This window comes from Stenella coeruleoalba (genome assembly GCF_951394435.1).
Source record: "Stenella coeruleoalba genome assembly, chromosome: 11".
NCBI lineage: Eukaryota > Metazoa > Chordata > Mammalia > Artiodactyla > Delphinidae > Stenella > Stenella coeruleoalba.
Window position 1 is genome coordinate 42,749,175 of NC_137157.1, and position 19,769 is coordinate 42,768,943.

General features: G+C 34.9%; 2 protein-coding genes across 2 annotated transcripts in view; one reads left to right on the plus strand and one right to left on the minus strand.

Annotated features, from left to right (window-relative positions):
• The window catches only part of GLIPR1L2 (GLIPR1 like 2), a gene marked incomplete at its 3' end in the record, with an annotated part of 31,251 nt that extends 20,410 nt beyond the window's left edge, over positions 1-10,841 (minus strand). The window contains exons 1-3 of the mRNA XM_079937483.1: positions 10,484-10,841; positions 2,941-3,186; positions 1,027-1,130 (exon numbers count right to left, since the gene is read on the minus strand). Coding sequence (XP_079793609.1) covers positions 1,027-1,130; positions 2,941-3,186; positions 10,484-10,717 — 584 coding nt within the window. The 5' untranslated portion in view covers positions 10,718-10,841. The remainder of the gene's footprint in view (positions 1-1,026; positions 1,131-2,940; positions 3,187-10,483) is intronic.
• Positions 10,842-11,441: 600 nt separating this feature from the next.
• The window catches only part of CAPS2 (calcyphosine 2), a gene marked incomplete at its 5' end in the record, with an annotated part of 31,683 nt that continues 23,355 nt past the window's right edge, over positions 11,442-19,769 (plus strand). The window contains 1 exon segment of the mRNA XM_079937484.1: positions 11,442-11,520. Coding sequence (XP_079793610.1) covers positions 11,442-11,520 — 79 coding nt within the window.

Here is a 19,769-nt window from a genome sequence, read left to right on the forward strand (position 1 = left end):
TGAAAGAGGCCAAAAAAGTTTTGCAATTACTCTACATTCCAAACTTGTTTTGCATGCCTATGTTCAAAGTCAGCAAAGCTTCCATTTAAGAAGGGGTTTCTGAATCTAATTCAACTTACATCATAGTTCTGTTGTTTTCCCTATCTAGGGGAATACAATCATTAATTAGTAATCAATGTGTTTTTTTTTCTTTCTCTTTTTGGTTTAGCCCCAGAAGCATTTTATTTTTAAGAAATTCCTTCTCAATCCTAGCATGTAGTCAATTTTTCTTGGCATGTTGATTAGGATATTTTCTCACTTCAGTTAGACGTTTTAACAGTATTACTTATAGTATCATATCGACCTGTAAGAAAACTTGAGATTTTCCAACAAAGCTCTCCAGAGATGGAGGCTATTTTGGAAGGTAGTTTTTTCCCATCATTGGAAAGTTTTTAGGTACAGGTAAGTAACCACATGATAAGTAAGTGTTAAGAATTCAAGTTTCATATGCATAGCATAACTAGAAGACTTGTGAGGTACTTTTGCACCTCTGAGTTATTATGATTCCTTATATGTATGAGACTAGCCCCAATTAATAATACACTCTCCAGAGGATAGTCAACTAAAAGTGTCCTTCATGTTATAAAACTGATGTACTCTTGAAACAATTCTTACAACATACATTTCAACACACTTAACCTTATTTTCTTTTGACTTTTTAAAAATAAATATGGAGATAAACAATTTTGGAAAATAATTTAAATCCTATGTTAATAAGGCTAGGTACTATGAAATAATACTAAAGTTAAAATTCTCTCAGGAAGTAATATTTGGCTAGTCTATACATAAAATCAGTATGCCTAAATTGACTTATTTTATTATTAAATTTAAAATATTTCAATATAAAGTCTTTAATTGCTATCTCATACTTAATTCTTTTATAGCTTGCAAAGACATTTAGAAGAATATGTTGAAAGTTAGGAAAACTTAACCTTGAAAAATCCCCAATTTATTTTTATATTATTTAAAAAATTTAAAGGAACTTACCCTGGTGCATAGTTGCATATGAAAAGTGCTGCATGTTTAATATGTCCAATTCTTGAACATGGAGTAACAGCACAACCAACTTTGTAAGACTGGTCCCAAACAAGCTAAAATAAAATTTTCAAAGAAAACATAAAATTTAATTCTAAACATTTACTCTGCCATAGTATAAACAATAGTATATTCAATACACATAGGACCTTTAACAAAGCAATTCAGGAATATGAACAATTCTTCATTTGGATGCAGGTAGAGAATTATCATGGATTTAGGGAAGCATTTCCAAAACTGTATTTAGAGAAACACTTTAATAGGTTCTACCAATACTGTATTCTTAGGATAAAGAGTCTGAGAAAAACTGATCCAGAGTAATGTATTAGAGCGAAAGGAAGACACCTGCTGAATCAATTTTCGACCTCTTGTTGACTCTGAGAGTTCTAGGTTATTGGCAAAGAGGAAGAGGGAAATGTGAAGACACAAAGTTTTGGCAGAATGGAAGTTGTGAATAAAAAGGAAAAAAAGAGGGGACAGGAAGATTATAGAAGGGAAGGAAAAGAAATACAAGAGTGGAAAGTAATTGAATGTTATCAGCATTTTTCTTTTCTTTTATTGAGGAAATTCCATTACAAAATAAAATGAAGTCTGGACCTTTCATTTAAAAAATGAGTAAAAGAGCTGGTTCCTATAAAATAATTTCTTGCAAAATAGGTCTTGGAGTGAAAATATGAGAATAATTAAAGATATTCCAGAAATTCCTGAATGGCTTTAATATTCCTAATACTTACAAGTGAATGACAACAAAAAATTGTTTTGTTAACCTCTGTGGGAGAGGGAGAAACAATTTGTTTTCCTTTTCTCTATAGCTGAAGTCTTAGTGATTCCAAAAGAAATAGAGTGATGCATTAAAAGAATAGAGAATAGAATGTCTGTAACAGTTGAAGTTAAACAGGTCAAATGCAGGAAATGAAAATGTCTAGGAAACTAGACTTAAGGAGGAAAAAATACAGAGGAGTAGGTCAGGGAGTAGACTTTTACTCAGAGTATTGAAGTCATATTAAGGAGTCTAGCTTTGACATGAGTAAGACAGTAGAGAACCACTCTAACTTTCTAGGAGAAAAAATTGATTAAACATTTTTTGAAACATAAATCATTTGATGGAACAGGAAGACATGAGTTCAACATGAAAAAATTCCAAGATTTTAAGTTCTACATTAGAGTTTATTGACTGAAAAATAATCTTTTAAATGAGCTTGGAAGTTAATTCAATAGTTTCTTGATACTTGATACAAATATTTATTGAAGACCTAAATAATGTCATGTTGCTGTGCTGAGAATACATGGATAAGAAGACAAGGTCCCTGCCCTTAGTGTAGTATTAGATATATAAACAGATGATTATAAAACAATGTAATATGTGAAAAAATAAATGTTTGTACAGGAAATAAAAAGTGGTTCAGTGTTCTTGGAGTACAAAGTGTAAGAGTGAATTGTTAGACATGAGGTAGGAAAATAATTATATGTATTTGCATTTAAAACATTTTAATCAGTTATATAGTAGTATGTGTGCTGATCTGTGCAAAAAAAATCATCTTTTACTTATGTTTATAGTCAATAAACTAAAACTAATTTTTATTTGCTAGTTTCTTTCTTTTCCAGTGTACATTATTTTAGAAAGGTACCTTTCATCTTTGGCTATGGAGATTAGACTTACTATATTTAAAGGAATGTTTTAATTGCATGGTTCAAATAATAGAAGAAATTATGAACATTCAGAAGATCTAGGACTGATTAGAATTTTGATTCTATTAGAGGTAATAATTTTGCCATTTGAGTTTATTTATAAAATTGAAACACAATAACAACGTAGTAGTAAAGCAATTAAGGAGTCTATTGAATTAATAATATAAAATTAGATACCTGTAGATAATTAGAACAGTTATCAGAGCAACTGTTCTTTTCAAAATTGTACTTTTTCCTCTGTGCGAACCAACTTCTGATAGCGATACTTGCAGTAAATTCATTTTCAGGGCCGACCCACATATTTTCACCAATACCATTAAATCTAGGATGGGCCATTTTTCGTTTTTCTAAATGAATATTACGTTCAAACACACATTTTTTCCCCCATGCTCTAGCAGTCCGTGACAAAGCTACATCCCAAGTCTGAAAAAAAAAATGCAAAAAGTAAAGAAGAAAAAATAACAACAATGAGTTATTTTTTTTTGTGCTCTAAATTATTTTCCTTGAGTTTTCATAATTATATGTAAGGAAAACAATTGTTATTTTGTGCTTATGAGTCTGGTTTATGGAATTTACGTAGGAGAAAAAGTGTTTTGAGACAATTATAAATGAAACAACTATTTCCTGAGATGAAGGCTTATGCATATATTTTTAAGTAAAAAATCAGATTGTTAGATGATGCAAATGGTTATAATACTCTTACATGTAGTCTATTCAGAAAATGTGTATTTTTAATCTCATGCCTTTTATATGTAATAATACAATAATTTAAAATATTTAAGAACTATTTATTGAGCACTGATTATATGCAAATTATTGTACTGTGAGGAATAAAATATGAAGTCAACATAAATTTTGTCCTCTAGTTGCTTACTGTTGTTAGGAGAAAAACCTGGGATAATATATACATACATATACATATATATACAAATACATATATATATATATTTATATATATATATTTTAACACATAGTGGTAGTTGGTAAATGTTATAAAAGAGGCACATGTAAAGTTTTATGGATGTTCCCAGAAATGTAAGAAAATATCACAAGATGCTGCTCCCCTCCATTTATGGAAATATCCAGAAATGTGTACTTCTGACATATTTAGAGCCTCATAAATTCATTGTTTAGTTAAGGACAAGAACAAAAATAACACAAATAGAAAAATCAACAAAATATTTGTAAAACCAACATGCTAAATATATATACGTTACAGTAAATCTGAAAATAAACATTTCTGAAAAACAATACTAAGATTTCCTTAGAGTTTTCTTGGTTAATTTCATAGATTATAAAGAAGTACAATACAGAAAATATATTATAGAAAACTTCAGCATATCCCCTCCCTCCTCACACTATTTCCCTCCCCAGAGGTAATCATTTTTTAAAAAATTGTTTATGTATAAATTTCTCTAGCTCCATATACACACATTCATATATAAGATATGTTAGGGTGTTTTAGATGAGTATTTTGTGATTTTTGTCTTTGCACGGTTTTAATCATACCATACACAATATTATTGGCCCGTAACTTGCAGTTTTCACTTAGAGAGATTGTTCCATATTAGCACAACTAGATCTACCTAATTTTTTGCAAACTTTTTATAGTATTCCATAGTATGGCTAGCAGCATGTAATAAAGGTTACCGTTCCACTATTAATGGCCCTTCAGATTCTTTGCCATTTGCAAACTATGCTCCATGGACCATCTTTCTACTGCCTAATTTTGCATATTGTTTACACACCACATGCTTACAATGCACCATGTCACTATTCTAAGTGGGTTTTTTTCCTTCCATTTTTATTGAGATATAATTGACACACAGCACTGTGTAAGTTTCAGGTGTACAGCATAATACATCATGAAATGATTAACACAATTAGTTTAGTGAACATCCATTATCTCATATAGATATAAAAACAAAATTTTTCCCTTGTGATAAGAACTCAAGATTTACTCTCTTAACAATTTCAGATATAACATACAGCAGTAGTGTAATATTAATCATTTGGACATCATCCCTAGTACTTATCTTATAACTGGAAGTTTGTACCTTTTAACCACCTTCATCCAATCCCCCCCTGCCCCCACCCTCATAACCACAAATCTGATCTCTTTTTCTATGAGTATTTTTGTTTTCGGTTTTTTGAAGTCTAATTGACCTACAACACTACTATGTTAGTTCCTGATGAACAACATAGTGATTCAATATTTCCATACATTACAAAATAATCAGCACAACAGGTTTAGTTACCATTTGTCTCCATACAAAGATATTACATTATTGTTGACTGTACTTCCCAAATTTCATTCCCCTGGCTCACTTATTTTGTAACTGGAAGTTTGTACCTCTTAATTTCCCTCACCTATTTCACTCATCCCCCCTCCCACTCCCCTCTGGCAATCACCTGTTTGTTCTCTTTATCTATGACTCTGTTTCTGTTTGATTATGTTTGTTGTTTTCTGGACTCCATATATAAGTGAAATCATATGGTATTTGTCTTTCTCTGTCTGACTTATTTCACTTAGCATAATACCTTCTAGGTCCATCCATGTTGTTGCAAATAGCAAGATTTCATTCCTTTTTATGGCTGAGTAATAACCCATTGTATATATAGTGCAGATACCTTTTTGAATTAGTGTTTTTTTTGTTTTTTTTCTTTTGGAAAAATACCCAGAAGTGGAATTGCTGCCACTGGAATGTATACTCCCTTGTTTCTATGAGTTTGACTTTTTTTTTCAGATTCCACATGTAAGTGATACCATGCAATATTTATCTTTGTCTGGATTATTTCACTTAGCACAATGCCTTCAAGTTCCATCCCAGTTGTTGCAAATAGCAGGATTTCCTTCTTTTCTCATGGCTGAACAATATTCCATTGTATATATACACACCACTTCCTCTTTGTCCATTCGTCCATCGATGGGCACTTAGGTTGCTTCCATATCTTGGCTATTGTGAATAATGCTGCAGTGAACACAGGAGTGCAGACATCTCTGTGATATCCTGTTGTCATTTCCTTTGTTTTTATACCTAAGAGTGGAATTGCTGGATCATATGGTAGTTCTTTTTTAAATTTTTTAAGGAATCCTCCACACTGATTTCCATAGTGGTTGTACGAATATACATTCCCAACAACAATGCACAAATCTTCCCTTTTCTCTATATCTTCACCAATGTTTGTTTTCTCCTGTCTTTTTTGGTGATAGACATTCTAATGGGTGTGAAGTGATACCTTATTGTGGTTTTAATTTGCATTTCCCAGATGATTAGTCATGTTGAGCACCTTTTTATGTACCTGTTGGCTAAAGCTATAAAATTCTTACAAGAAACAAAGGGGAAAAGCTTCATGACATTGGATTTGGTGATAATTTCTTAGATATGTCACCAAAAGCACAGGCAACAAGATAAAAAAATAGATAATTAGACTTAATTACAATTAAAAACTTTTGTGTATCAAAGGACACTATTAACAGAATGAAAGGCAACCTATGGAGGGGAGAAAACATCTGAAGATCATATATTTGACAAGGGATTTTACCCAGAATATATAAAGAATTCCTTCAACTCAGCTAACCAAAAGACCCTAACCACCTGACCAAAAAATGACCAAAGAACTTGTGCAAACATTTCTACAAAGAAGACATACAAATGGCCAATAAACACCTGAAAATATGCTCAACATAACTAATCATTAGGGAAATGAAAATCAAAACCATAATGACATACCACTTCACACCCATTAAAACAAGTGTTGGCAAGGATGTGGAGAAATTGAAACCCTGTGCATTGCTGGTAGGAATGCGAAATGTGCAGCCACTATGGGAAACAGAATGTCAGTTCTTCAAAAAATTAAGCATAGAATTTGTACATGTTTTTGCAATTCCATTTCTGGGTATATACCTAGTAAAGGTGAAAGCAGGGAATCGAACAGATATTTATTCACGTACCTATGTCCACAGCAGCATTATTCACGATAACCAAAATGTGGAAGAAACTCAACCATCCATGGAGAGATAAATGGATAAACAAAATGTGGTATATACATAAAGTGGAATATTATTCAGCCTTTAAGAGGATGGAAATTCTTTTTTAAAACATTTTTTAAAATTAATTTTTTTTTGGCTGTACTGCGTCTTTTTTGCTGTGCGGGCTTTCTCTAGTTGTGGAGAGCAGGGGCTACTCTTCATGCAGTACACAGGCTTCTCATCGCAGTGGCTTCTCTTGTTGCGGAGCACAGGCTCTAGGCGTGCAGGCTCAGTAGTTGTGGCACATGGGCTTAGTTGCTCCATGGCATGTGGGATCTTCCTGGACCAGGGCTCGAACCCATATTCCCTGTGTTGGCAGGTGGATTCTTAACCACTGCACCATCAAGGAAGTCCCAGAATGAAACCTTGAAGACATCATGCTAAGTGAAACAATCCAGTCACAAAGAGAAACACTTATGATTCTTATATGATGTACCTGGAGTAGTCAAATTTATGAGACCGAAAGTAGAATGGTAGTAGCCAGCAGAAAGAAGGGAATGGGGAGTTAGTGTTTAATGGGTGCAGAGTTTCTATTGGGTAGGATGAAAATGTTCTGGAGATGAATGGTGGTGATGATTGCACAACAATGTGAATGTATTTAATGTCATAGAACTGTACACTTAAAGATGGTTAAAATGGTAAATTTTATGTTATGTTTATTTTACAATAAAAAAACCCAATAAATTTTTTAGTTTAAAAATTGTTTTGAGTTTAAAAACAAGGTAGAACAAAAATACTAGGTGACGACAACAACAGCATGGACATGGGCAGAAGACAAACAATTTATGTGTTGTAATATCTTTTTAATATTTAGAAGGAGGTTATAGATGTTGATTAACTTTGGACTTTGTAAAGTATATACATTAAAATGTTAAGCATAACCAGTAAATAATAAAGATAAAATGATTTCCAAACCTGTCAAGGAAAAGTTCTAAGTAGACCATACTATTATGATAGACTATACTATTTACAGTTATTATTTACATCTTAGTAAAATCCATGGGAAAAATATATACAAATTTTTAGAAAGAAGAGAAGGATAAAAGTTAGAGTGCAGCTTTAAACTGTACCCAAAACATTATTCCTTCAAAAATGTTCACATATTAAGATATATATTGAGGGGACACAATATTATGCTTTATATTATTCTCTACGCTTTATGTTTGAAATAAAAATTTTAGACATTAGGAATACAAAACCTATAAAAAGTTGAATTAAAAATATTTTGTGTTTACTCATTATCAGGAGGAACGCTAATCTTCAAACTTGGAAGAAATAGAATTAATCACAAAGGGTGGGAAATACATAGATATAACTCTCAAATATCCTCAAATTCTAATTAAACTCAAAAGATTAAAATTGGCTTGGATAAAACTATCTTCAGCAAATACAATGCTAGTATTGGTATATTTCTATAAGAAAATATATAAACAGAAGAGGAAACTTACTGAGAATTCAAAAGGTAAAGAAAATGAACAAAATACGTACAAAATATGTCCAATCAAAATAACATTTTAAAATTAACATTAAAGCAAAGTTCCCTTTTATAATTTATTAGTTTAGCAAGTGACTGAAAATACCCAAGCCAGTCAGATGTGGTATGTCCAGTCACATGTATGTATGGTATGTCACATGTGCAGTCCAGTAAATTAGTTCACGTGTCTGGCGTACATTGTCATGTGCATGCATCCTCTACAAGTGGTTGTGCTTTGTGTAGCTTACTAATGAAGACCTGATGGAATTGAGGCCCAGAGAATGGACAAAGAGAGACTAGAGGAAGAAGAAGTAACTGAAGAACAGAAGAGATTCAAGACGCAGGAAATGGCAAGGGGATTTTCTTTATTTGAGGAGGCACTGTTCGTTTCTAAGGCACAGGACCTGAACGTAGTATGGTACACAAAGGTTGCAGCAGCCATTCAGAATGCAATCCAGTGCTACCATGTCATCTATGACAAGAAAAAAAGAGCTACTACCCAGACATCACTGGATTGCTTTTTCAAGAGGGTAGATAGAATTGAATCCAGCAAGGAACCAGAACCTGTGCCATCAACTACAGGTGTTAGTGAAATTGCAGCTTGCCCTCCATCTCCTATTGCTGACAATCCTTCAGCTCTGTCATCTCCCACCTCCTCTCCCCCCTCCAGTCAGTAACTCTTCTTGCCTGTTCACTGGATGCCAGCCCCTGTATGCCAGCTATTGTACCGTACTACTGTGCTTTTCAAGGTACTATACAGTAAGGTTAAAAATGTTTTATTTGGGGGCTTCCCTGGTGGTGCAGTGGTTGAGAATCTGCCTGCTAATGCAGGGGACACGGGTTCGAGCTCTGGTCTGGGATGATCCCACATGCCGTGGAGCAACTAGGCCCGTGAGACATAACTACTGAGCCTGCGCATCTGGAGCCTGTGCTCCGCAACAAGAGAGGCCGCGATAATGAGAGGCCTGCGCACCGCGAAGAAGAGTGGCCCCCGCTTGCCACAACTAGAGAAAGCCCTTGTGCAGAAACAAAGACCCAACAGAGCAAAAATAAATTAATTAATAAACTCCTACCCCCAACATCTTAAAAAAAAAGTTTTATTTTTTGTGTTTTATGTATTATTTGTGTGAAAAGTATTATAAACCTATTACAGTATAGTACTATATAGCCGCTTGTGTTAGTCGGGTACCTAGGCTAACTTTGTTGGACTTTGGAACAAATTGGACTTAAGAACGCACTCTAGGAACTGAACTCGTTCGTATGTAGGGGACTTACTGTACTTCTACACTGCTGATATTTGCTTAATTTGGCACAGTCCTTCAGTATAGCAATTGCTACGTATCGTATAAATAAAAAAATCACATACTTTATTTGTCACATTTCTGGAATTTTTCCTAAGGAACTAATCCAGAAGGAAGAAAAGACATATCTAGGGAGACAGTCCTTGCAATATTTACAACATAAATTGGAAGGTCCTAATTGCCCGATACATTTTGCATTCATTTTTAATGACAATCATGAAGACTCTATAGCACCAGGGGAACAGCTAACGAGACATTACAAAGAAATACGGGGGAAAAAATGGGAAAGAAGCAAGAACTATTTTGTAAGGGAATGCAAAATCAGGGCCGGGTCTAGGACGAGGTGAATGAAACACCCTCTAGGGAGCAAAATTTAGGCTGGATACCAAAAAACTCAATAATCAAGATAAAAAATATTTTAAAAAGGCAAAATTAGTGTGAAAACATCCATGATAAAAATTCAAAATTTTAAATAAGAACAGAATCTGACCTTTTATTTGCATTATCCTGAGAGTGCCTCACTTGCCTCTCCCAAATTCAAGCTCAAAGATCCTGTCTTTGTTTAAAGTGATTTTGTTTCATCAATAATACTTTTGCATTGATTTTTAAATTTAAAAAATTACATTAAACTATCATTTTCTCGAATTAAAGCTCCCTTAAATTTTGCACCTCTGGTGAGTACCTCTACTCACCCTAGTCCAAGCCCTGTGCAAACCCTTGGTAATAACTATGCGTTTGAGTGACAGTGGTTTTTATTTCTTGAACGTATAAACTTCACGTGTATTTTAAAACCCAAACTCTAAGCGCGGTTGTCCGCGATCCTTAAGGCTCAGAGACCCAGACTCTCCGCGGCCGAGGGGGAGGTCCTGACAGGGGCTGTTGGAGGTTTGGGCAACCGCCTTAGGGCCTCACCATGAAGCGCAAGTTAGCCCCTCGGGGGATGACGCTGCCCCGGAGCTCATTGTGGAGGTTCACGTACTCATTGATAAACGTTACGTCCTCTTCGTGTGGCAAAGAATGCGCGTTTAAACCGGAACCCAGCAGTAGTAGCCAGAACTCACAAAGCCACACCTCCCAAACAACCGTCTGCGCCAGACGAAGCCTTTGGGCGCACCACTCCCGGGCGAAGCGCCTCGGGGTCTCCATCGTTCACTGGCCGTGGCCAGGCCAGTGCGCACGCGCCGGCCCGCCCCAGCGAACTGCCAATCAACGGGGAGGGGCGGTGCAGGCACGTCTGGCCCCGCCTCCCCGCGAACGGAGAGAAAAGGATGAAGGGAAACCAGAGTGAGGGAAGGCTCGTGAAAGCTGTCTGCAGAACAAACCACAACAGAGGCTTGAGTTAAATGAGTGCAAGCTTTTCACTAAACTAATGTAGTTAAATATCCAGAGTCGATTTCTGACACCAGATGATGTGTCATCGTTTATTAATGTGTCAACTGCCCAGTAAATGCCAATTGCTGAATAAGTAACATGTCTGAGGAACCTTCTAATTCTTCTGTGACACCGATGAAAATTCAACCAAAAAAAAAATCCTTACTTGTTAAGTTGGGAGTTTAATGCAAGATCTTCCTTTTATTTTCCTCCTGGACAGAAGAATATCCTCTTTTAGGCCAACTTCCTCACTGAGATTTTCTCAATGTTTTAATGATCATTTGTGGGAAACCGCAGGATAAATGGGAAAAGTGGAAAGCTCAGCAGGTAGGGGGTAGACTAGGGATCATCAAATTCTCATAAAGTTAAAATATTTTCATTTTTTTCTTTCACCAGCATGTCTGGAATATCAATATTCATCTTCTCTGACAAATTGTCATGTTAACAGTAGGTAAGAACTCATTTTTTTTTTTTTGGTTTTCATTTCTTTCAGACAAAAATGGCTAGTATCCTAGAAGATTTTGGCCTGGTTTCTTTAGCTTCAAGTATTTGGCTCAAGAAAACTTGCTTTGAAGAATGTAAGCTGTAGGCACAAAATAAAAACACATATTCGTTTTGGGGTACATATTTGCATATCACATATTGTGCTGGATAGCATTAAGGAGATATTCAGAATCATTGACACAGGAACAGAATTTTGCCACAAAGAGAGCATTGCAACTGCTTGACCAAAAAAAATCTAAAAATAAATGTGCTTTTAAAGATTATCTATGGTGTACACAATTGAAAGCAGTAGACCTCATAAGATGGTTTCATTCATGCCTTAATTCTTTTAATAAATATGTATTACCAGGTAGTGTGTTAGGTGGATGAGAAAGGCCAGTGGACAAGACACAAACCCTGCTTCCAAGTAGCTTACAGTCTAGAGAACTAGCAAATCGGTGACTTTATACCATGGATAAATATAAAGCCAAAGTGTTATGGCATAATGTGTGGGGCAACTAACACCCTTTCTGAGGACCACGTAGGCCTGTTTGGGGAGTGTGACATCGAGAAAGTGAAGCACACAAGTTAAAGAGTGCATTCTAAACAAAGAAAAAAGCATGTAGTATGCTAGGAGATCAAAAAAGGCTAAAAGTGCTTTAGTATGACCAGAGCGTATTGCGGGGGGTCAAGGTGGCAAGTGCTGAAAGATGGAATTCCTTTATTATGTTGGTACTGTTGTTAGACTATGAAAACTGCTATATTAAAGCACAAGATAAATACAATAATCCAGACTTAGATTAGGAAGAAATTTTAGCCTTTTATTCATCCCACTGTATTAGACATATCTGACACATCACTGACAGGTGATCACCATATCCTCTGCTTAAATAATTATGTTAGCAGGGAAGTCACTATCTCTTAGGCAGCCCATTCCATTGCTGGACATCTTACTCATTAATTTAATAAGTATTTCTTTAGGACCTCTATGTGTCAGACCCATGCTAGGTGTTAGAGCTACAGATTTTCAGCAAATTAGATTCGTAGTCTATCCACATGAAGCTTTTAGTTAAAGGTGATACAAATCATCAAATAACTATAATACAGAGTAATAAGTGCTATTTTAAAATTTAAAAAATTCTTGCTGTGTGTCAGGAGCTATTTTGTTTGTTTTCTATTGTGGTAAAATATACATAAAATTTACCATTTTAACCATTTTTAGTGGAAAATTCAGTGTCAATTACATTCACTGTGTTGTTTCCAGAACTATCAGGTGAGATTTTAAATGTTTGGAAAATATCAACTCATTTAAATCATAAAACCCTTAAGAAACAGATATTATGTTTAAAATTTTTATTGAAGTATAGTTGATTTACAATGTTGTGTTTAATTTCTGCTGTTCAGCAAAGTGACTCAGTTATATTTATATATAAATATTCTTTTTCATGTTCTTTTCCATCATGGTTTATTACAGGATATTAAATATAATTCTCTGTGCTATACAGTAGGACCTTGTTGTTTATCCATCCTATATATGTTTGCCTCTGCTAATCCCAAACTCCCAATCCTCTTCTCCCACACCTCTCCATCCCCTTGGCAACCACAAGTCTGTTCTCTATATCTGTGAGTCTGTTTCTGTTTCATAGATATGTTCATTTGCGTCGTATTTCACATTCCACATATAAGTAATATCATATGGTATTTGTCTTTCTCTTTCTGACTTACTTTGCTTAGTATGATAATCTCTAGGTCCATCCATGTTGCTGCAAATGGCTTTATTTCATTCTTTCTAATGGCTGAGTTATATTCCATTGTATATATATACCACATCTTCTTTATCCATTCATCTGTTGATGGACAATTAGGTTGTTTCCATGTCCTGGCTCTTGTAAATAGTGCTGCTATAAACATAGGGTGCATGTATCTTTTCAAATTAGAGTTTTATCTGGATATATGTCCAGGAGTGGGACTGCTGGATAATATGGCTACTCTATTTTTAGTTTTTGAGGAATCTCCATACTGTTTTCCATAGTGGCTGCACCAATATACATTACCACCAACAGTGTAAGAAGGTTCCCTTTCTCCACACCCTCTCTAGCATTTATTATTTGTAGACAATTATTATTATAATGATGGCCATTCTGACTGGTGTGAGATGGTACCTCATTGTTAAGAAACAGATATTATTATTATCTCCATTATACAGATGGAAAAGCTAAGAAAAAGCAAAGTAAAGTAATTTGTCTAAAGTCACCCAGCCAGTAGGTGTTAGAGCTGGTTTTCAAACTCAGGTGACTAATACAGGAGTACACAGGAACAGGAGATGAAGACGTCTAGTTTGGTTTGTGTAGAAAGAGGCCAAGCTTGCTGAAGATGTTTTGAAAACGTTCAACCTTTCAGATCTGTCAGTGAATTAGTTGGCTGACATCATGTACTTCATACAAAAAATAGGGCTAGGTTCTTCATGACAGTTTTTTTTTTTCTTAAATTCCATATATAGGTGTTAGCATACGGTATTTGTCTCTCTCTTTCTGACTTACTTCACTCTGTATGACAGACTCTAGGTCCATCCACCTCACTACAAATAACTCAATTTCATTTCTTTTTTGGATGAGTAATATTCCATTGTATATATGCGCCACATCTTCTTTATCCATTCATCTGTTGATGGACACTAAGGTTGCTTCCATAACCTGGCTACTGTAAATAGGGCTGTAATAAACATTGTGGTACATGACTCTTTTGGAATTACGGTTTACGCAGTGTGTATGCCCAGTAGTGGGATTGCTGGGTCATATGGTAGTTCTATTTGTAGTTTTTTAAGGAACCTCCATACTGTTCTCCATAGTGGCTGTATCAATGTACATTCCCACCAACAGTGCAAGAGGCTTCCCTTTTCTCCACACCCTCTCCAGTATTTATTGTTTCTAGATTTTTTTAATGAAAGCCATTCTGACTAGTGTGAGGTGATACCCTATTGTAGTTTTGATTTGCATTTCTGTAATGATTACTGATGTTGAGCATTCTTTCATGTGTTTGTTGGCAGTCTGTATATCTTCTTTGGAGAAATGTCTATTTAGGTCTTCTGCCCATTTTTGGATTGGGCTGTTTTATTGACATTGACCTGCAGGAGCTGCTTGTATATTTTGGAGATTAAACTTTTGTCAGTTGCTTCATTTGCAACTATTTTCTCCTGTTCTGAGGGTTGTCTTTTCATCTGGTTTATGGTTTCCTTTACTATGCAAAAGCTTTTAAGTTTCATTAGGTCCCATTTGTTTATTTTTGTTTTTATTTCCATTTCTCTAGGAGATGGGCCAAAAAGGATCTTGCTGTGATTTATGTCAAAGAGTGTTCCTCCTTGAGTTTTATAGTGTCTGGCCTTATATTTAGGTCTTTAAAATGTTTTGAGTTTATTTTGTGTATGGTGTTAGGGAGTATTCTAATTTCATTCTTTTACATGTAGCTGTCCAGTTTTCCCAGCACCACTTATTGAAAAGACTCTCTTTTCTCCATTGTATATCCTTGCCTCCTTTGTCATAGATTAGTTGACCATATGTGCGTGGGTTTATCTCTGGGCTCTCTATCCTGTTCCATTGATCTATATTTCTGTTTTTGTGCCAGTACCATATTGTCTTGATTACTGTAGCTTTGTAGTATAGTCTGAAGTCAGGGAGTCTGATTCCTCCAGCTCTGTTTTTTTCCCTCAAGACTGCTTTGGCTATTTGGGGTCTTTTGTGTCTCCATACAAATTTTAACATTTTTTATTCTAGTTCTGTAAAAAATGCCACTGGTAATTTGATAGGGATTGGATTCAATCTGTAGATTGCTTTGGGTAGTAAGGTCATTTTCATAATATTGATTCTTCCAATTCAAGAACATGGTACATCTCTCCATCTGTTTGTATCATCTTTAATTTCTTTCATAAGTGTCTTATAGTTTTCTGCATACAGGTCTTTTGTCTCCCTAGGTAGGTTTATTCCTAGGTATTTTATTCTGTTTGTTGCAATGATAAATGGGAGTGTTTCCTTAATTTCTCTTTCAGATTTTTCATCATTAGTGTATAGGAATGAAAGACATTTCTGTGCATTAATTTTGTATCCTGAAACTTTACCAAATTCATTGATTAGCTCTAGTAGTTTTCTGGTGGCATCTTTAGGGTTCTCTATGTATAGTATCATGTCATTGGCAAACAGTGACAGTTTTCTTCTTCTTTCCCAATTTGTATTCCTTTTATTTCTTTTTCTTCTCTGATTGCTGTGGCTAAAACTTCTAAAACTACGTTGAATAATAGTGGTGAAAGCGGACATCCTTGTCTCGTTCCTGATCTTAGAGGAAATGCTTTCAGTTTTTCACCATTGAGAACGATGTTTGCTGTGGGTTTGTCATATATGGCCTTTATTATGTTGAGGTAAGTTCCCTCTATGCCTAATTTATGGAGGGTTTTTATCATAAATGAATGTTGAATTTTGTCAAAAGCTTTTTCTGCATCTATTGAGATGATCATATGGTTTTTCGTCTTCAATTTGTTAGTATGGTGTATCACATTGATTGATTTGCGTATATTGAAGAATCCTTGCATCACTGGGATAAACCCCACTTGATCATGGTGTATGATCCATTTAATGTGTTGTTGGAGTCTGTTTGCTAGTATTTTGTTGAGGATTTTTGCATCTATATTCATCAGTGATATTGGTCTGTAAGTTTCTTTTTTTTGTAGTGTCTTTGTCTGGTTTTGGTATCAGGGTGATGGTGGCCTCGTAGAATGAGTTTTGGAGTGTTCCTTCCTCTGCAATTTTTTGGAAGAGTTTGAGAGGGATGGGTGTTAGCTCTTCTCTAAATGTTTGATAGAGTTCACCTGTGAAGCCATCTGGTCCTGGACTTTTGTTTGTTGCAAGACTTTTAACCACAGTTTCAATTTCATTACTTGTGACTGGTCTGTTCATATTTTCTATTTCTTTCTGGTTCAATCTTGGAAGGTTTCTTTCTTTCTAAGAATTTGTCCATTTCTTCCAGGTTGTCCATTTTATTGGCATAGAGTTGCTTGTAGTAGTCTCTTAGGATGCTTTGTATCTCTGCGGTGTCTGTTGTAACTTCTCCTTTTTCCTTTCTAAGTTTATTGATTTGAGTTGTCTCCCTCTTTTTCTTGATGAGTCTGGCTAATGGTTTGTCAATTTTGTTTATCTTCTCAAAGAACCATCTTTTAGTTTTATTGATCTTTGCTATTGTTTTCTTACTTTCTATTTCATTTATTTCTGCTCTGGTCTTTATGATTTCTTTCCTTCTGCTAACTTTGGGTTTTGTTTGTTCTTCTTTCTCTAGTTCCTTTAGGTGTAACGTTAGATTGTTTATTTGAGATTTTTCTTGTTTCTTGAGGTAGGCTTGTATAGCTGTAAACTTCCCTCTTAGAATTGCTTTTGCTGCATCCCATAGGTTTTGGATCATCATGTTTTCATTGTCATTTGTCTCTCGGTATTTTTTTATTTCCTCTTTGATTTTTTTAGTGATCTCTTGGTTATTTAGTAACGTATTGTTTAGCCTCCATGTGTTTGTGTTTTTTACGTTCTTTTCCCTGTAATTGATTTCTAATCTCATAGCGTTGTGGTCAGAAAAGATGCTTGATACGATTTCAATTTTCTTATATTTACTGAGGCTTGAATTGTGACCCAAGATGTGATCTATCCTGGAGAATGTTCCATGCTCACTTGAGAAGAAAGTGTAATCTGCTGTTTTTGGATGGAATGTCCTACAAATATCAATTAAATCTATCTGGTCTATTGTTTCATTTAAAGCGTGTGTTTCCTTATTAATTTTCTGTTTGGATGATCTGTCCATTGGTGTAAGTGAGGTGTTAAAGTCCCCCACTAGTATTGTGTTACTGTCAATTTCCTCTTTTAGAGCTGTTAGCAGTTGCCTTATGTATTGAGGTGCTCCTATGTTGGGTGCATATATATTTATAATTGTTATATCTTCTTCTTGGATCGATCCCTTTATCATTATGTAGTGTCCTTCCTTGTATCTTGTAACATTCTTTATTTTAAAGTCTATTTTATCTGATATGAGTATTGCTACTCCAGCTTTCTTTTGATTTCCATTTGCATGGAATATCTTTTTCCATCTCCTCACTTTCAGTCTGTATGTGTCTCTAGGTCTGAAGTGGGTCTCTTGTAGACAGCATATATATGGGTCTTGTTTTTGTATCCATTCAGCAAGCCTGTGTCTTTTGGTTGGAGCATTTAATCCATTCACATTTAAGGTAATTATCGATATGTATGTTCCTATGACCATTTTCTTAATTGTTTTGGGTTTGTTTTTGTAAGTCCTTTTCTCTGTTGTGTTTCCCACTTAGAGAAGTTCCGTTAGCATTTGTTGTAGAGCTGGTTTGGTGGTGCTGAATTCTCTTAGCTTTTGTTTGTCTGTAAAACTTTTGATTTCTCCATCAAATCTGAATGAGATCCTTGCCGGGTAGAGTAACCTTGGTTGTAGGTTCTTCCCTTTCATCACTTTAAGTATATTATGCCACTCCCTTCTGGCTTGTAGAGTTTCTGCTGAGAAATCAGCTGTTAATCTTATGGGAGTTCCCTTGTGTTACTTGTCATTTTTCCCTTGTTGCTTTCAATAATTTTTCTTTGTCTTTAATTTTTGCCAATTTGATTACTATGTGTCTCAGTGTGTTTCTCCTTGGGTTTATCCTGCATGGGACTTGCTGTGCTTCCTGGACTTGGATGGCTATTTCCTTTCCCATGTTAGGGAAGTTTTTGACCATAATCTCTTCAGATATTTTCTGGGTCCTTTCTCTCTCTCTTCTCCTTCTGGGACCCCTGTAATGCGAATGTTGTTGCGCTTAATGTTGTCCCAGAGGTCTCTTAGGCTGTCTTCATTTCTTTTCATTCTTTTTTCTGTATTCTGTTCCGCAGCAGTGAATTCCACCACTCTGTCTTCCAGGTCACTTATCTGTTCTTCTGCCTCAGTTATTCTGCTATTGATTCCTTCTAGTGTATTTTTCATTTTAGTTATTGTATTGTTCATCTCTGTTTGTTTGTTCTTCAATTCTTCTAGATCTTTGTTAAACATTTCTTGCATTTTCTTGATCTTTGCCTCCATTCTTTTTCTGAGGTCCTGGATCATCTTCACTATCATTTTTCTGAATTCTTTTTCTGGAAGATTGCCTGTCTCCATTTCATTTAGTTGTTTTTCTGGGGTTTTATCTTGTTCCTTCATCTGGTACATAGCCCTCTGCCTTTTCATCTTGTCTGTCTTTCTGTGAATGTGGTTTTTGTTCCACAGGCTGCAGGATTGTAGTTCTTCTTGCTTCTGCTGTCTGCCCTCTGGTGGATGAGGCTATCGAAGTATATATCTTTATATAGATGTTTTAGTGGTTGCTATAGGTATTATATAATATATAAGTGTAACTTATTACAAACTATTGGTGTCAGCATTTTACCAGTTTGAATGAAGTGTAGAAATATTACTTCCATTTAGGTCCCTTTGCCACTCACTCCACCAATAATACAATTGTCTTAAATATTTCTTCTATATCAAGAACCTATATATGTTCCATAACCAATATAATATAACCAATATAACCATAACCTATGTTATAATTTTTGCTTTAACTCTCAAACATAATTTAGAAAAGAAAAGGGAATAGTTTTTTATGTTTACTCATAGTTTTACTCTTTGCCTTGTGTTTTCTTCATTCCTGATGTTCCAAGAATCCTTGATTTATCATTATCTTACTATTTTAAGATCTTTGTTTAGCTATTCTTTTAGAGTGGGTCTGATTATGACAAATCATCTTAGTTTTTCTGAATCTGAGAATGTCTTAATTTCAATCTTCATTCCTAAAGCATATTTTCTCTATGTAGTATTCTTAGTTGACTCTTTTTTGAAATTGAAATTAAAGTTGAAAATGTTGTGCCACTTTCTCTGGCATCCTTGGATTTGGTTGAGAAATTTGATGACACTGAAATTGTTGTTCTCCTATAGGTAATGTATTGTTTCTCTCCAGTTACTTTTAAGCTTTTTTGTCTTAGGGTCTCTGAAGTTTGATTATGATGTATGTTGGCATGAATTTCTTTGGGGTTATCATATTCGGCTTTTACTCAGAATTGTTTATATCTTTATCTAAATTTTGGAAGTTCTCAGCCACTATTTCTTAGAATATTTTTTCTGGCCCTCCCCATCTTTCTCAATTCCTTCTGGGACTCCAATGACATGAATATTAGATATAATATTTTGTTATTGTCTCATAGATCCCTGATGTTCTGTTCATTTTTCTTTTCAGTCCATTTTCTCTCTGTTGTTCAGATTTGGTAATTCCTACTGTTCTATTTTCAAGTTCACC